The following is an 18,651-nucleotide window of genomic DNA, read 5'->3' as shown; positions in this document are numbered from 1 at the left end:
CATGAGAATATGAGCAGCTTCATGAAGAAACAGGCACAGGTCATCCCAAGTTCCTCCTAGCCTTCAGAACATTCCTGACAATCAGATCCTTCCAACTCTTGGTCCTCACCGTCGGGCCGCCCCCGTGCATTTTAAGAGCCCTGACAGTGGCAACAAGCACCACCACGTGAGGGCGGAGACCAGAATACCGGCATTTGATGTTAAAAAATTTTTCCATTCCAATGTCGGCTCCAAATCCTGCTTCAGTCACTGTAAGTAAGGAGAAAAGCAACTGTAAAAAGGCCATCCCGACTCCTTTGATATTAAAAGGAAAACAGTTGATCCACCGATTTTGCAAAAATACTCACCCACAAACCCTTCAGGGCCAACAAGCTTGAGTGCGATCCGGTCTGCAATGATGGAGGAATTCCCATGTGCAATGTTGGCAAACGGTCCAGCATGAACAAATACTGGAGTGCCCTATGGAAATCAAGACATCGTGAGCAGTGCCGCCAACGTGGTCAAGGGGACGAAAGTCAGTTGGAATCCGAAAGATAAAGACTTCCCAGAAGAAAAATACAAAGCCCCCTCTTTTCTATTTCAGCAGCATCCCGATCACAACAGTGAGGAAGAATGGGAAGAGAGACACGGGCAGGTACAGAACTCCCTGACTCCCCAAGAGAAGTGTGATTTAGAACCACTCTGCTCTGACACGGAAGACTGGTCTGGGAAGGTGGTGGTCACTCTGCTCACCTCTAACGTCTGCATGAGATTGGGCTTGATTGCATCCTTCATAAGCACTGTCAATGCACCACTCACCCCCTACAAAACAAAGGCATGGAGCATTGCTTCCGACCCGCAAGAAACCCCAATCTTTTCAAACCAAAACTCAACATTCTCAGGTCTTCCTTTTTTAGCCACTGTGCACCAATCCATACTTTCACCCGAGCTATACCATCCATTTACTTATTTTTTTCTGGATCTACTATGAAGTTACCACTTATTTTAAGCAGAGATAACACACAGAATGAAAATGACATTCACATGGAATTTGTGCAAAACATGGAACTCTGGAAACAAGCATCTCAATCAAGCTCTGTTGCTGACTGATGAGGGGAGTCCATTTTATACTGGTTTATAGCACAGAAATGCTAGCTCTTAGAGAACTGAGTTATTTGTAACTTTGATGTCTGGGCAGAAATGGCTAAAAACCAAATTCAGTGTGTGTTTCCCAAAGCTGAAACTGAAAATTTACCCAGGAGTTCAATACAAACTCTTAAAATCTGGTCTCTCTTTGAAACCATCCAACCATAGTTGAACGAACTGGTAAAGAAGTAAGAAAGAGCTATGGATCCCACCCATGTTCAATTTTTGGGAGTTTCCAAGTTTCTGGTTTGGGTGTAAAACTTTATTAAAAAAATTTCTGGGAGGGCGCCTGGGTGGCTCAGTCGGTTAAGCATCTGACTTCCGCTCAGGTCATGATCTCATGGTTTCTGAGTTCAAGCCCCGTATCAGGTTCTGTGCTAACAGCACAGAGCCTGGAGCCTGCTTCGGATTCTGTGTTTTCCTCTCTCTCTGTCCCTTCCATTCTCTCTCTCCCTCTCTCTCAAAAGTAATAAATAAACATTAAAAAAAAACATTAAGGGGGGCCTGGGTGGCTCAGTCGGTTAAGCGTCCGACTTCAGCTCAGGTCACGATTTTGCGGTCCATGAGTTTGAGCCCCGCGTCGGGCTCTGGGCTGATGGCTCAGAGCCTGGAGCCTGCTTCCGATTCTGTGTCTCCCTCTCTCTCTGCCCCTCCTGCATTCATGCTCTGTCTCTCTCTGTCTCAAAAATAAACATTAAAAAAAATTTAAAAAAAAAATTAAAAAAAAATTTTTTAACGTTTATTTTTGAGAGAGACAGTATGAGCAGGGGCGGGGGTTGGGGGGCAGAAAGAGAGGGAGACACAGAACCTGAAGCAGGCTCCAGGCTCTGAGCTGTCAGCACGGAGCCCGATACTGGGCTCGAACTCACGAACTGTGAGATCATGACGGGAACCGAAGTCGGACTCTTAACCGACTGAGCCACCCAGACACCTCTGGGTGTAAACTTTAAAATGATTTCTTTTCTTACACATATTGGCTGTGGAAACAGGAACTTAGTATTTCCCCTTTTCTGAATTCAACTGACAGACTGCTAATCACAGGCCGAACATTTTGGTGTATGTGAACACAAACAGGCTTTCAAAAAATTAATCTGTAAGATTCTCTCATTTCAAACCTCTTATTACCACACAGTTCAGAAATAACCCTGAAGTGCAGAAGTAGCCTAGGGCGACCATCAGATAAACCGCTAATGAGTTGTTCCCAATGTGCTTATTAGCGTGGACATGGCGGTCAGCGAGCCTCGTGACAAGAGGCCTCTCTGCAGGGAGAGGCCAGGTGTGGCTCCAAGCTCAGCTACTAAGGACCTCACTGGGACACTGGCTGTTCTCTGAAAACTGAAATTATACATCCGCTTTTAGGAATACTCACAGGTTCAAGGTGTTGCTCAAACCATCGGAAACCTGTGGTCTATTACTGGAACATACCACCCGTTACTCGCTACGAAGTACTGTTTATAAATTTCGAATTCTCTTACAAGCAGGAAAATCGCAGTGAATTCATCAGTAACTGCTGAGATACGCTAACAGACACAGGTGTGTCACTGAGCTTGCAGCAGCCGGGTACCCACCAGATCTTCGGTACTGATGGGCTCCCCCTTCTTGCTGGATGCCACCACCATTTTGCTCAGTCTCTCCCTCATGTCTTCTAGTGAACTGGTGAGAGCCAGGACAGCCATGATTTCACTGGCCACAGAGATATCAAACTGGGCCTGTCGGCAGGGAAAAGACACGACACACAACACTGCATCCAACCAGAAGACTGGATCGCGAAAGCAATCCCTGTTTGCATCCAAGCCTTAAACAAATACCTTAAAAGGACACAATGACAGAGTAGTGCACAAAGAACTTAATGAAAATAATTCTCCAAGAGCAAAAATGTGTAATCAATTATTCCAAGACCTTGAGTAGTTAATTTTTAAAAACAAATGCTCCAGTAGGAAAAAAATAAGCTCCGTTGAAGGCAGCCTTCAAGTGGTGATGGTTTCCCTAACCCACAAGGAAACGACACAGAAGCTCTTACATCGAAGAAACATCATAAATGGCCACAAAAAAGAGGCAGTTTGAATAAATCACGTACGAGGATATTCACTGGGGGCTTCCACCTCCAGGAAAAAATACTGGGGGGAAAACACGCAGGTGACACATGGGATTTATTGCGAAAGCCGTCAGGAGTGCTCGTTACCACACACCTACTCACTTCCATTTTAAAAAGGAGAAGGCAGAACAACACCTGGCAGGATCAATCGTAGGGGAGAGGACGGAGGAGGACAGAAGCAGCAAGGATCTGGTTCACAAGAACGCATTTACTGAGAAATGAACAAATAGCTACCGTCCGTGTGTGCCCTTTCTCTGTTGGAGACTGTCCAATTGTGATCTTCCTCAGGAATCTGTCATTGGTGTCCAATACTACAGTAGAAAGAGAAGATACAGAACAGCCTTCAGTACAAGCACAGTAAGTTAACCCGACAGCCTTACAAGTCCAACTCAACGACAGTCTACCAAAATTTGACTTCAAAGCTGATGGCGAAGCTAGAATATGGGTCGAAATTCAGAAATGATGCTCTCAAACTATAAACAAACAGGGAATTATTTTAAAAGAAGGAGGGGCGCCTGGGTGACTCAGTCGGTTGAGCGTCCAACTTCAGCTCAGGTCATAATCTTGCAATTCTGTGCTGACAGCTCAGAGCCTGGAGCCTGCTCTGGATTCTGTGTCTCCCTCTCTCTCTGACCCTCCCCTGTTCATGCTCTGTCTCTCCCTGTCTCAAAAATAAATAAATGTTTAAAAAAAAAAATTTTTTTTTAAATGTTAATTTTTGAGAGAGAGCAGGCAAGCAGGGGAGGGGCAGAGAGAGGGGGAGACAGAGGATCTGAAGCTGACAGTGCAGAGCCCGACACGGGGCTCCAACCCATGACCTGAGCCGAAGCCAGATGCTTATCCAACTGAGCCACCCAGGTGCCCCTTATTTTATTTTTTTAAATATGTATATTTTTAATTTTAGAGAGAGACAATGCAAGCAGGGGAAGAGGGGGGCAGGGAGAGAGAGAGAGAAAATCTCAAGCAGGTTACACACTCAGTGTGGAGCCCGATGCAGGACTTGATCCCACCAGCCTGGGATGGTGACCTGAGCCAAAATCAAGACTCAGATGCTCAACCAAATGAACCACCCATGCACCCCTAAGAGACTTCATTTTTAAGTAATCTCTGCCCCCAATTTGGGACTTGAACTCACAACCCCAGGTCAAGAGTCATATGCTCAACCGACGAAGCTGGCCAAGGCACTCCTAAAGAAGGATATACATTTTTAAAGTTTATTCATTTATTTTTGAGGGGGCCAGTACACAGAGAGAGGGAGACAGTAACTCCCAAGCAGGCTCTAGGCTGTCAGATGCAGGGCTCGAACCCGCAAACCACGAGACCATGACTGAGCTGAAATCAAGAGTCGGACATTCAACAAACTGAGCCACCTAGGTGCCCCAAAGAAGGATATTTTTAAAGAAACAGAGTGACTTGGTTTTATTCTGTCTAGAGAAGTCAAACAATTAACTACAAATCTGGCATCTATTTTAAAGCCCATTACACGTAAAAAGAAAACCAGAGCCGGCCAGTTTTTTAAAAGGCCAAGGTTATTGTTCTGTGGGGTGTCACTGACCTTACACCATCCTGACACACAAGAGCCATTAATGCAGGGCAAGGCAAATGCTTTCTGCAGCATGCTAGGTACAGGCTTACTCTTTCCTTTAGCACACTTAGAAAAAATAATTTCCATTCTGATGACAGAATACGTATCTAATTGTATACCCCTGGAAAACATGGCAAAGATCAACTAGCTAACTAATCTTAATTCCACCTTCCAGGACTAATTACTGTTAACATTTTGGTGTATTACCAATTTTGTTTTTTGTATGACGTGCCAAACAATAATGAAACACACAATGAACAACAAACCAGTTCATACTCTAAACGGGTCAAACAGGAGAGACATTTTTAAGGCCCTTGATTACATGTGAAATTATTTTCCATAAACACTGTAATAATTTAAACCCCCAGGGTGCCTGGGCAGCTAAGTCGGTTAAGTGTCCGTCTTTGGCTAAGGTCATGATCGTGCGATTTGTGAGTTCAAGCCCCGCAACCAGCTCTGTGCTGACAGCTTGGGGCCTGCAGCCTGCTTCAGAGTCTGTGTCTACCTCTCTCTCTGCCCCCTCTCCCCCTCACGCTCTGTTTCTCTTTCTCAAAAATAAACATTAAAAAAAAATTTTTTTTTTAAATGTAAACCCAAAAAGCAGGGTCTTGCACAATGCATAACAATGCATGTACACACACACACACACACACACACACACACCACTTGGTAAGTGAAGGATGTAATGGGCTGTTGGAGCCTACTCTTATTTTCAAAAACTATGTCAAGTTCTTTGTATTTGATTTCTCTCTATAAAATAGCCAGTCAATAGGTATGATCCATTTTTTTCCTTGTCTGCTTCTACTTTCTTAGGAAGCATGAATTAGACATAAAGCAAAGGAAAAGGGAATGAGATACTAAATTTTCAAAATGGATCTTTACCTTATTCCTCATAAAATATTATACCATCTGTCAATGAAAGCAAAGGAAAAGGTATACCAATGTGATTTTAGATACTAAAGAAGTCATCTTTAAAATGCCATTAACCCAGAGCACCTGGGTTGCTCAGTTGGTTGGGCGTTTGACTCTTGATTTCGGCTCAGGTCATGATCTCACAGTCCGTGAGTCAGGCCCTGCATCAGTCTCTATGCTGACAGCATGGAGTCTGTTTGGGATTTACTGGCTCCCTCTCTCTGCCCCTCCCTGCTCACTCTCTCTGGCTCTCTCTCTCTCTCAAAATAAATAAATAAGCTTTCAAATAAACATTAAAAAAAGAAATTTAAAAGATTTTTAAAAAGGAGTACCTGGGCGGCTCAGTCGGTTAAGTGTCTAACATCAGCTCAGGTCATGATCTCGCGGTCCATGAGTTCGAGCCTCTGCATCTGTGCTGACAGTTCAGAGCCTGGAGCCTGCTTTGGATTCTGTGTCTCCCTCTCTCTCTGCCCCTTCCCTCCCCACACTCTGTCTCTCTCTCTCTCAAAAATAAATAAACATTAAAAACAAAATCTAAAAAAAATTTTTTTTTAACATCTATTTATTTTTGAGAAACAGAGTGAGACAAAGCATGAGCAGGGGAGGGGCAGAGAGGGAAGGAGACACAGAATCTGAAGCGGGCTCCAGGCTCTGAGCTGTCAGCACAGAGCCTGATGTGGGGCTTGATCCCACAGACCGTGAGATCATGACCTGAGCCGAAGTCGGACGCTCAACCAACTGAGCCACCCAGGTGCCCCGAAAGACAAAATTTTTAAAAATGCCATTAGCTAGCAATAGTTACTAAGCCAATGAAAATCACAAAAACAGTGAATAAACTTGCCACTAGCTGCATTCTGCATGACTGGATAAAAATTTCTTCTTAGCAATGACACAGAATATGTAGATGCACCACATAAATAAAATTTATGTTGGTAAATTTGGTACCAAATAAAATTCTAAGCTACACCAGTTGTGCACAGAGAAAAGCAACCTACCGCCAACTGTTTAAACCTTGAAACCTACCTACTTTGTTACAAGAGTTTAATAAAATGAGGTAAAAATGAGTAGGCAACCTAGAGAGTGACAAGAAAAAGTACATCACGTGTGCCAGACAAGAGTTCTGGGAGTAAAGAACGGCATGATTCAAGAAGTGATTAAACATAATTTCTCTACTTCATGAAACCCAAACTTTTTGCATAAAAAGAAACTTGCAGAATGTTATTTCCAGTTTATGCATGAACTTCCTTATAACTACCCTCACTGCAATCAACACTGAAAAGCCAGCAAAATGTCCAACTAACTCGACGAAAGGAGGATTGATTACAGCTCATAAGGAGAGAGACTGATGGAGGTGGCCAGAAAAACAGGTCAGGCACCATCTTGGTCATGCCTTAACCACGAAAACACCAACACACAAGCTTCTGGACCTTACACTCGAATAACTCCCACAGGCAGGGAGGGACGTGCAGCACAATGAAAGCCGACGGGGCGCGGACACTGAACTGGTACCTCTTTGCCAAGTTATGGTTTCTGGGTCAATGTCCAATCTTGCAAATCTGTTTATCTCTTCATCGGTCAGTGTGTTAGGGTCAGTCTTTTCAATGCCCAGTCTCTGAAGAGGCAGGAAAATTAAAACATCAGTAAGACAAAACACAAGCATGATAAATTTTTTAAAAATTTATCTCCGGAGGGAGTGCCCTCTAGGAAATATAAACCACATGATATTCAGAAAGGAAAATTAGAATCCTTAGGCCAAACCTTTATTTCTTACGCTTTCTCACACACAGGTGTTGTTAACATGTTTATCCCTATAACTGGGCCTCAGAGGCATTTCCCTAAACCTAGCCCTAAATAAGCATAGGGGCACCTGGTTAAGCTTCCGACTTCAGCTCAGGTCATGACCTTACAGTTCATGGGTTCGTGGCCCATGTCAGGCTCTGCGCTGACAGCTCAGACCCTGGAGTCTGCTTCGGATTCTGTGTCTCCCTCTCTCTCTGCCCCTCTGCTGTGTTCTCTCTCTCTCTCTCTCTCAAAAAGTAAACATTAAAAAAATTTTTTTTAAAAACACAAAAGCACAATGACCAAAAAGTGCTGTACCTAATTCACCAAGCCCAAGTGTATGAAAGGAAACACAAGGTACAAAAGCTTTCTCAAGCAGACAGTTGAGAACCCCAATTCACATGAAAAATTAGGAAGGGTAAAAATAAGTTATTAATCAGTAAAACTCTGTGTTAATCACCTTCACATGCTTTTTACACAGCACTGCATTTTTTAGTGCCTTCTTACTGTTCCAAAAGGCACAAAAAAAGTTTGTCTCTTCTTCCTCACAGAACTTGGAAATTTTATTTATTTACAGAGTATATGTATACAGGTCATGTCCTGAAATGGAAAGTGAGTATAAAATGTACTCTCCTAAAAAAACAAAAATAAAATGTGTTCTCCTTTTTTTTCCTTTTCTATTTTTTAATGTTTATTTTTGAGAGAGAGAGAGAGAAAGAGAGACAGAAACATGGTGCGGATAGGGGAGGGGCAGAGAGAGAGGCAGACCCAGAATCCGAAGCAGGCTCCAGGCTCTGAGCTGTCAGCACGGAGCATGACATGGGGCTCAAACCCAGGAACCCTGAGATCATGACCTGAGCCAAAGTTGGACACCTAATGGACTGAGCCACCCAGGTACCCCTCCTTTTTTTTTTTTTTTGCCTAATGTGTGGTAGATCTGAGTGGGCTCCAGCAAGCCCTGTTCTTCCCACAGTTCCTTTTTTTTATACTGTGAAGACTTTGTTTTAAAATCTCAGATGTGGGGCTCCTGGGTGGCTTGGTTGGTTGAACATCCGACTTTGGCTCAGGTCATGATCTCGCAGTCTGTGGGTTCGAGCCCCGTGTCGGGCTCTGTACTGACAGCTCAGAGTGTGGAGCCTGCTTGGGACTCTCCCTCTCTCCATCTCTCTCTGCCCCTCCCCTGCTCATGCTCTGTCTCTTACTGTCTGAAAAATAAATATAAACATTAAAAAAAAATTTTTTTAATAAAATAAGTAAAATAAAATCTCAGATGTGTTTTCAGAGCTGGCCCTCACTGGCTCATCACAGGACTCAGAAACCTAGTACATGACATTGTTTACAGAAGTTAACCCAACTCTCAGTCACTCGGCTGAGAACCTGCCACTGACACCCCACTCCGACTGGGCACACGGGGTGTAGACCGTGAGCACACTTTGCCACAGAGGAGGCCTGGGGACCCAGGAGGAGACCGAGGTTCTAGCTCAAACCTGAGGGGGGCGGGGAGGGGGAGGGTGAGAGGGTACTGTGGCCTTGGGCAAGTCCCTTGATTTCAAATCCTAGAGACTTTTAAAGAATCATTTACACATTTAGTCCAGCACCTCCCTACATCTGACAGAAAGTTCCATCAGCAAAGGTAAGGTTAGACGTTGCCTGCTCTTTACATGCCTCTCAAAACATGACCCTTTTACAAAACAGAGCAATAATTAACTTACCTTACACACAGGATTTTTAGGGGTATGAAAACAAAGTAAGCTAGACATATCATAGTGTGTCAAAGTCACTTTTTCTCAAGTCCAGAAAAAAAATGCATATAAATAAATAAATAAATAAATAAAACATAATTGTAAAGCAAGTAGGGGAAAACATAAACAATGTAGCTCGGTAAAGGGGAGCTTCATGTACTATTCTTGCAACATCAAAATATAAAGTTGCAAAAAAATTAAAATAAAGTAAATAAAACTATTGTTGCTAATAAGCAGTGCGTGCCATTTACTTAAGCTTACATAAGCCAGGTTGTCTAAATAATATATATGTACAGGGCACCTGGGAGCCTCAGTCGGTTAAGCATCCGACCCTTGATTTTGGCTCAGGACATGATTTCAAGGTTCATGAGGTCTGTGATCACACTGACAGTGTGGAGACTCCTTGGGATTCTCTTTCTCTCTGCCCCTTCCCTGCTCACAATCTCTCTCAAAATAAATAAACATTAAAATATATATATATACATATAATTTCTTTCATATGCAAAAATGATGAATGTATTTTCAAATTTTATTTTAAAAAACCCTCTCGTGCTATCCCTTTTGTGTCACACCCTCCCCAGATCTATAACCTCTGGCACCTACTGATCTATTCTCCATCACGACAGCTTTGTCTTTTTGAGAATGCCATGTACACGGAAGCACACAGTATGCAACCTTTTGAGACTGGCTTCTTTCACTCCACATAATGCCTCTAAGAGTCATTCAAACTGTGTGTATCAATAGTTCATTCCTTTTTATTGCATAAACGTACAGGTTTGTTTATCCATTCATCCACTAAGGGACATTAGAGTTGTTTCTAAATGTTCGAGGTTATTAGTTGAACTGCTAAAAACATTTGTGTTTCTGTATGAACACAACATTTGTCTTGGATAAATACCTAGGAGTAGGATTTCTGGGTCACAGGGTACAATGTATGTTTAATGACTATATATTTGTTTTTACTTTAGAGAGGGAGGGGAGGGGAAGCGAGAATCTTCAGCAGGCTCCACACTCTGCGCAAGCCTGATGCAGGCCTCTTACTCATGAACCGTGAGATCATGAACTGAGCCAAAATCAAGAGGTGGACGTTTAACCAACGGAGCCACCCGGGTGCCCCGGAAGTATCAGTCTTCTTGACTGAGGGTGGGGTGTCAGTGCTGTACGTATTCCAGGACTAACCACTTATAATTTACAGATGGATGAGAGATACCCTCTACCACCAACCTTTGTTATGTATACAATGACCTTAAGGTTACGGTTATGGATGTAACTTGATCTAAAATAGGTATCTCCTTATTAATCACCCAACTTCATACAATTATCAAAAATGAACAAGGGAAAATCTCACCCGTAATCTTCGGATCTGGATATCAGAGAACTTTCTCACTCCATTTACTGATGGTACCAAACGATTAAAGAGAGCCTTAAAGAAAAGGAGGAAAAGGGCTTTGAAGTGAGAGGAACCCCCTGCCTTGCCACCTGCATCATCAACACCCAGGGGACCAACAACATTAGTTTGGGTGCGTCAGCCCTTTCAAAAGTGCCTGTGGGCCTCAGGAGCCTACCTTGTCTGTCTGGGTTAGTTCGTGGAACATCCGGGCATCAATGGCTGCAGCCACAAGGTTGTTGGCTGCGGTGATGGCATGGATGTCACCAGTGAGGTGGAGATTAAACTACAAAAGAGCAGAGGCCACATCAGTCTTTCAGCTTCTCCGACATCTTTCCGATGATCATTGTATCGCAACCAAATCAATCCCTGTGTTAAAGCTAACAGAAACCTGACGGCAGCACAGTTGGCAAACAAACACCCGGTACAAGTCGCTCTTGAAAACATAAATTACAGACTGTGTAGCCTCACAAGAAATTGGTGTTTATCTGAAGGGACACGTCCTGTAACCACAAACCCCGTACCACCAGCATCAGGAGCAACCACGGGATACTGAGGGCACACTCCTGTCCTTTAGACTGTGAGCACCGAGGGGTTCATGAGGGCAGCCCTGTGCCTGTATGCTCATACCATGCTCCCGTGTCTGGAGTTACCGCTCTGAATACACCTTGTGTTGGTCCTTCCCATTCCCATGCTTTGTTTCATCTCTTGCTTAAAATTATTATTCCCAGTGAAAGCCAGACCTTGAAGTCCTTGTCATGTGAAAAAAACTAAGCTGTCTCACAAGCCTGCATATTAAGATGTTTTCCCCTTTCTGATGAGAAACAAGTCATTTGTCCACTAAGAACTCTGCACAAAAAAAGTTAATCTCTGGAAGAAAAACTATAAATAAAGGTCCAAATGAAACCAAATTCCAGGCACTTTACCTCTTCCATGGGAATGACCTGGGAGTAGCCACCTCCTGCAGCGCCACCTACAGGGCAGGCCAAGGGTGAGGACTCAGGTTAAGTGTGTTTCTCCACCACTTGCAAATCAAATAAAAGCAAATTGGTTTTCGTCGCTGCTACGCACATTATCTATTTACTTTTTTCAACCATTTGGACAGCTTTGACCAAGTGTTTTCTAATTTTCTTTTACCAGTCTAGAACACTTGATCTTGCTCATGCTGAATAGTCTCCATTGAAATCTGACTCTAAATGACAAAACCATGAACACATACATACCTACTCATTATCTTTAGAGACAGGTTCCCCATGATTCCTAACATTTGTTAAAAGACCCAGCCTACAGTTACATAAAGGCAACTCTGCTCAATTTCCTACTCTCATAAATGCTACGCTGGCATTTTAAAAAAAGGGATGTTTAAAATATACACGCCAAACACAAACACAGAGACTGTACTTCTTCCTAAATAGGAGACACATGTTAGAAAACAGCTTAACTGCTAGCTTTTGCCAGTCTGTTTGGATTATTAACAAAAGACCAGTCAAAATGTTCTGGTTATCAGTGAGACAAATGTCAATTTGAGGTTTAGATTTTGTGGGTTTTTTGTGAGGCAGAGACCACGCGATGAAAATGGGGCAATTAGTGATAAGAGGAAAAGCAGAATACTGGGTTCAATAAGCAGTGCAAGGGAACGGTTCATTCTGAAGTTGAAAGACGGTTGGTAAGACAAGCTCAGAGTGTACTGAGTCGGGACATTTATAAAATACATTACTACAGGCAGAAGAGCAAAGGTGTGCCCTGTGCAGCAGTCTCTAGAACAAGCAGAATATGTGATGCTCTCACCAAGCACATGAGACCGCTAACTCTACGAACTTACGATTAATGAAAATAGTTTAAATGAAAAGAGCATGTTTGCAGTACCACAGCTACCAAAAACGAAAGGTGGAGAGTGAATAGTGACGTCATGTTTTTGTGCAATCAGAAGAAACCCTGTGTGGGCAGTGCTGTTAAAGCGTCTGAAACTGACATGGCACCCACCCTGGCACTTGACAAAGTTACTCTGGGAGTCCCAGCCACTGCTGCTGACAACTGGTGGCAGCGGTAACTATCTCATATTAGAAGAGAAAATGCATACGCTGCGTAGCATAAAACACAGCGCAAAGCATATACTCAGTAACAGTAGGCTTTTCTTATTCCCAACAGGCTGAGACAGCTGTAGGGTGTCTTTGTTTCTAGAAAGTCAGCATGATGATCAGTACCTACGATTACCTTTATTGTTACTGTGACAGTTGACTATTAGTCATAGAAAAGTACCTCTCGCTACATTATTACCCATCCCAGGGAACCCCTGTGCAGTGTCAAATAGTGACAGCAAGAGCTGGGATGATCTGATGAAAAGCCTTCACCAAAAGCATCACAATAGGGGCTGCACCACGAGGACATTCCTGGTGTCTATATGAAGACCCATAAGCATTCCTGGGTCAAGTGGACCAGGGAGGACTGAAGGAGAAGCAGTGGCCTCTGGCCACCCAAGGTCTAGTGCTACTAATACCTTTTATTCCAAAGGTGGGTCCCTGAGAAGGCTGTCGCACACACGCAAAGACATTCTGATAAAGATGGGCGCCAAGGGCTTGCACCAGCCCAATGGTAGTTGTGCTTTTCCCTTCTCCCAGGGGCGTTGGAGTTATTCTTCAAGGTGAAAGCAAAAGAGGGAAAGTGAATTTATAGGAATTAAATTTATGTGAATCACTAAGCCAGACCTAGAGAATAATTTTTAACCTGAATAGTAAGGAAGAAGAAAGACCTGAAAAGGTTCTTTTCCAAGAGTCTTACTGAAGTTGCAAAAAAATGTTACATTTAAAAAGACTGTTGTAATTGAGCCCCTCGCACTGTGAGGAGAAAATACATTTGATCTTATAGAGACACTGCTATAATTTTAATAGCTCGATGTAATCTAAAAAATTAGCTATTGTGTATAACTCAGCCAAACCATAAAAATAAATGCTCAATACATCTACTGAATAAAAAAATCTGGGGTTGAAAAAAAAAAAAAAAGGTGATTCCATCTGAAGATAAGCTTTTAAAACTCAACTCTTTCCCCTACTAGATGGATAACCTTGACAAATTTTCTCATCTCCAAAGGGTTAGAATCTACTCTTAATTACCTCACAGGGTTGCTGTTAAGAGTCAAATGAGACTAAACACATGTGAAAATGCCAAAACCAAATGAAAGGAAACTTCTCATATATATGCTAAGAGGAAATGCAATCTTTGATAACAATAATCAGGATTACGATTCCAAGAGCAAAGGAGTAACAACCATACCCGGTCACCACCACGTATTTTCCATCGGGTTGGTGCTTCAGGCGTTCCAGTGCTGACAGCAGAACCTTGGCCTTTGTCTCACCGTACAATTCTACCTCTTCGGAGAGCAGACCAATTTCCCGAGCCAGGCTGCCAATGGACTTCGGCTTGCAAGATCGTGATATGTCAATGTCACTTACAAGAAACAGAGAAAATATCTATCAATCTTGACTCACTGAACTTTTTTTAAAAACTTTAATTTTTTTTTTAATGTTTATTTAATTTTGAGAGAGAAAGAGCATGAGTGGGGTTGGGGCAGAGAGAGGGAGGCACAGAGTCCGAAGCAGGCTCCAGGTTCTGAGCTGTCCACACAGAGCCCGACGTAGGGCTTGAACTCACGAACCATGAGATCGTGACCTGAGCTGAAGTTGGACGCTTAACTGACTGAGCCACCCAGGTGCCCCTTTAAAATTTTTTTCAATGTCGATTTTTTTTTTTTTTTTTCCAACGTTTATTTATTTTGGGGACAGAGAGAGACAGAGCATGAACGGGGGAGGGGCAGAGAGAGAGGGAGACACAGAATCGGAAACAGGCTCCAGGCTCTGAGCCATCAGCCCAGAGCCCGACGCGGGGCTCGAACTCACGGACCGCGAGATCGTGACCTGGCTGAAGTCGGACGCTCAACCGACTGCGCCACCCAGGCGCCCCTCAATGTCGATTTTTGAGAGAGAGAGAAAGAGAGACAGCATGAGTGGCAAAGGGGCAGAGAGAGAGGGAGACAGAATCTGAAACAGGCTCCAGGTTCAGAGCTGTCAGCACAGAGCCCGACACGGGGCTCGAACTCACAAACCGTGAGTCATGACCTGAGCTGAAGTCGGACACTTAACCGACTGGGACACCCAGGTGCCCTGACTCACTGAATTTATTTAACCGCATCCTAGGAACGACCCACCCCGACCACTGATGGCGCTTCTGGAGGTGGCACATATGTAGCCATGGTATCCGTGAGCTAAAAACAGATAATCCACAAAGTTTTAAACCCGGAAAATTTTATTTTTACCTGGGAACAGGTGTCTTGAGATTAAGGCTGTTATACCGGATCGTCCACTTTCCTGGCTTAAATTTCTCCACGAAACGCTTTGCACTCTCTACTGTGCTCTAAACGAAAGGTCACAAATGGAACTTAGAAGAAGTGGTTATTTTAACTTCCACCTCAATTCCAAATCCCCGGTCACTCCAATTCAACCACAAAATGAACAGCTTTATGACCCCCCTATAAACATGCTTCAATCCTAGGCAAGAATCTACAGCCGCTAAAGTGCCCTGGGTTCACCCCATCTCAGCTTGTGTGTGTATCAACAAGGGCAAGCAAGACAAAGTGCACTTAGCAGAGCTGTGGGTTCGCACTTTCCTTTTCCTGAGGTTCTGATCCTCCAGAGTAAATCCCCATTGTGCCATCCCTACCTTGCCCTACTAATAGAACTGGTTCTATATCTCTGTTCTAACAGTCCCTTTTTTTCCTTCAATAGATTCACATCCTTACTTAAAAGCAGTAACTTGAATTCTGGCAGCTTTTTACAACCATTAGAAAAACTTTTTTTTTCTGGCATACAACAGTATTAGTTTCAGCTGTACAACACAATGATTCAGTATTTGTATATACTGCAAAATAATCACAGTAAGTCCTGTTAACCCCCAGTGCAGAAACTTCCATTCACACGCACCTGCATTAGCATTGCCACCGTCATGGGCCCCACACCGCCAGGAACAGGAGTGATGAAGCCCGCCCTCTCTTTGGCCTCATTGTAGGCCACATCACCCACAACTTTTCTCCCATTTGGTTTTGTATCATCTGGTCAAGGGGGGAAAAAAAGCAAGGCAAGGTCTCACAATTGCAATCGTGGTGTTTATTTCCAAGTTAAGTGATTGAGTATGACAGCTTGCACCAATAACTAGAGTTTAGGGTGTGTATTCCCATCAGGGTCAAACATCTACTTTACTAAAAAGCTATAGGATGACAGGTGTTTGCTATTTTCTAGGTAGAAACTTACTTTACCTGCAAAAATTCACAAGTTGCCTAAGTGGTGTTTCAGAACCAGGAGAATCCTTTTGCAGTCATGTGGCAAATAAAATACCAACTGTTTTTTATTCTTAAAACCAACTACCCAGTATGTAACGAGCACCTTTTAAAATGTTAATTTGCCAAGGCCTACAAAGGAATTTTTTGGTGCACAAAGCTCCAACTATGTCACAGCTGCCAGATACCGTTTCTACAGCAACTGTCAGCACTTTGTAAGCTCCATGCGTGAGCTGGAGGAACAATTCAACATCCAATTCCAGAGACAAGCAGCTACTTAAATGTATGCAAAAGGCAAAGAATATAATTACGCTTCCCTTAAAAGGAAATCAGAACAACTACAAATCTCACCAGCAAAGAACAGCTATTCGAGAGAACAAAACCCAGTGATGCATCACTGCTCACTCACACAAAGTACCTCCTCTACTTGGCTTCAGTGCACTTCCGGGAGGGGCTGGGGGACAGGGCTAGACCCTGCAGCTCTAAGGCTCCCGAGGCAGGATCTGGTAGGATCTTAGCCATTTCACCCCTTCTGTTTGATCAGATCACCACAACCGACAGAGCAAACTTTAGGATGTAGCCAAAAGTCAGACTTCAAGAGATCTAAGTTCTAGGATCAGCTGACTGCCAGTCCTTAGCCTCTGTGGGCTCCTTCCTGACCAGAAGGCCAAAGACTGCAAAGGACTGACACTACCTATTTCACAAGCTCGCTGAGAATCAAGTCAGAAATTGTGTGCATTCTTGAAATCGAAAAAGCATTCTCTAGGAGCGCCTGGGTGGCTTAGTTGGTTTAGTATCCGACTTGGGCTCAGGTCACAACCTCGCGGTTCATGAGTTTGAGCCCCGTGTTGGGCTCTGTGCTGACAGTTCAGAGCCTGGAGCCTGTTTCAGATTCTGTGTCTCCCTCTCTCTCTGCCCCACCCCTGTTTGCACTCTGTCTCTCTCTTCCAGGAATGAATAAACATTAAAAAAAAATTTTTTTTTTAAAAAGCGTTCTCTAAACATAAGGGTTTCTCTTCCCATCCTAGATACATAGGATATTTTCTATATGTACTATAAGGAGCTGGAGAATATCTCTCCTTGGGATAGTTTCAGGTTGCTAAATTATAAAGCAAGCTACCACAGAACATTTCCTCTCAGAACCCTATAGTCATTTCATTTTTTTTTTTTTTATTAAAACAATTTTTTTGGGGGGGCGCCTGGGTGGCACAGTCGGTTAAGCGTCCGACTTCACCAGGTCACGATCTCGCGGTCCATGAGTTCGAGCCCCGCGTCGGGCTCTGGGCTGACGGCTCAGAGCCTGGAGCCTGTTTCCGATTCTGTGTCTCCCTCTCTCTCTGCCCCTCCCCCGTTCATGCTCTGTCTCTCTCTGTCCCAAAAATAAATAAACGTTGAAAAAAAAAAAAATTATAAAAAAATTTTTTTTTTTAACGTTTATTTATTTTTGAGACAGAGAGAGAGAGACAGAGCATGAACAGGGGAGGCACAGAGAGAGAGGGAGACACAGAATCTGAAACAGGCTCCAGACTCTGAGCTGTCAGCACAGAGCCCGACGCGGGGCTCAAACTCACGGACCGTGAGATCATGACCTGAGCCAAAGTCAGACGCTTAACCGACCGGGCCACCCAGGCGCCCCTATAGTCATTTCAAAATGCCAAGGAGCTATGGCTAAGAGCTACTGTACAGGTTTCAATAGTCTAACATGGACATTAGTCTAAAATGCCCTGCACCTCTTCCTATTTATTCATGCTAGTCATTTTAGTGTCTCCATATATAGGAGACATATCAATCACTGTACAACTGCTACACTAGATGAGCTCTGTTTTGCTCCTGAATCAACACTATTAGGGTTGACCCGAGTGCCCTCTGGTATATGTCCAGTGTTTTGTGTAAAGTATGATGTGGTCAGTAGAAAAAGTGACCACTTCTCAAACTAAGTGTATGGTTTCACTAACCAATAAACATTCTGGTTATTTATCTGAGCCCTAGAATTTCTCTTTCATTGTGAATTACACGTACAAAATCCAATCACTGAGTTACAGACCAGTGGGTGGACTGGAGGAACTAAATACTATTCTTTGCCAACGTTCATTTTCAAGGCATCATGTTCTGTAATTGGGCCGTATCCTGACTTATATTTTGATTAGTTAAATCATTTGCAGGGCATCTGGGTGGCTTGGTCAGTTGGGTGTCGGTTTGACTCTTGATTTTGGCTCAGGTCATGATCTCAGGCCCCATGTCAGGCTCTACAGACAGGATAGAGCCTGCTTGGGATTCTCTCTCTCTCTCTCTCTCTCTCTCTCTCTCTCTCTCTCTCCCCTTCCTCCTCCTCATGCTCTTTTTCTCTCAAAAAAAACTTTAAAGAAAAAAAGTCATTTGCATGGTCCACGCAGGGATAATATCCTAAGACATTTGCCAAATTAAGAATGAATTAAGTTGTTTGTTTTTTTTTTTTCAAAAAAAAAAGAAAAGGAATACTTTTAAGATTCAAGTTCAGAGCAGAAGAGAAACACATAAAAGCAGCCTTCCTGCTTGGCTTACTAAAGATAATTTGAGAAGGAAACAATAAAATCCAGCCTTATCAAAACTTATTTACTAAATACCCCAGATCAGTAAAAACACAGCTGACCCGATATTGATTTGCTCTTACTCATATTTCAACATCTGTGTGAGGAATAAATGTGAACAGGATGGGGAGTT

General features: G+C 43.3%; 1 protein-coding gene across 2 annotated transcripts in view; it reads right to left on the bottom strand.

Annotated features, from left to right (window-relative positions):
- The window catches only part of MTHFD1 (methylenetetrahydrofolate dehydrogenase, cyclohydrolase and formyltetrahydrofolate synthetase 1), a 62,678-nt gene that overhangs the window by 13,690 nt on the left and 30,337 nt on the right, over positions 1-18,651 (bottom strand). Inside the window, exons 1-14 of one of the 2 annotated variants that reach the window (XM_045451210.1) lie at positions 16,370-16,483; positions 15,599-15,726; positions 14,935-15,032; positions 13,896-14,069; positions 13,123-13,259; positions 11,552-11,598; positions 10,804-10,911; positions 10,587-10,661; positions 7,227-7,329; positions 3,455-3,531; positions 2,694-2,834; positions 733-801; positions 348-459; positions 110-249 (exon numbers count right to left, since the gene is read on the bottom strand). In XM_045451210.1, coding sequence (XP_045307166.1) covers positions 110-249; positions 348-459; positions 733-801; positions 2,694-2,834; positions 3,455-3,531; positions 7,227-7,329; positions 10,587-10,661; positions 10,804-10,911; positions 11,552-11,598; positions 13,123-13,259; positions 13,896-14,069; positions 14,935-15,032; positions 15,599-15,622 — 1,305 coding nt within the window. In that variant the 5' untranslated portion in view covers positions 15,623-15,726; positions 16,370-16,483. Of the gene's footprint in view, positions 1-109; positions 250-347; positions 460-732; positions 802-2,693; positions 2,835-3,454; positions 3,532-7,226; positions 7,330-10,586; positions 10,662-10,803; positions 10,912-11,551; positions 11,599-13,122; positions 13,260-13,895; positions 14,070-14,934; positions 15,033-15,598; positions 15,727-16,369; positions 16,484-18,651 lie in introns of those variants that run through there. The other variant, XM_045451209.1, reaches the window with a different exon arrangement.

Source organism: Leopardus geoffroyi, chromosome B3, assembly GCF_018350155.1.
Source record: "Leopardus geoffroyi isolate Oge1 chromosome B3, O.geoffroyi_Oge1_pat1.0, whole genome shotgun sequence".
In the NCBI taxonomy this organism is placed as follows: Eukaryota; Metazoa; Chordata; class Mammalia; order Carnivora; family Felidae; genus Leopardus; species Leopardus geoffroyi.
This window is presented reverse-complemented; position numbering and strand designations above follow the sequence as displayed.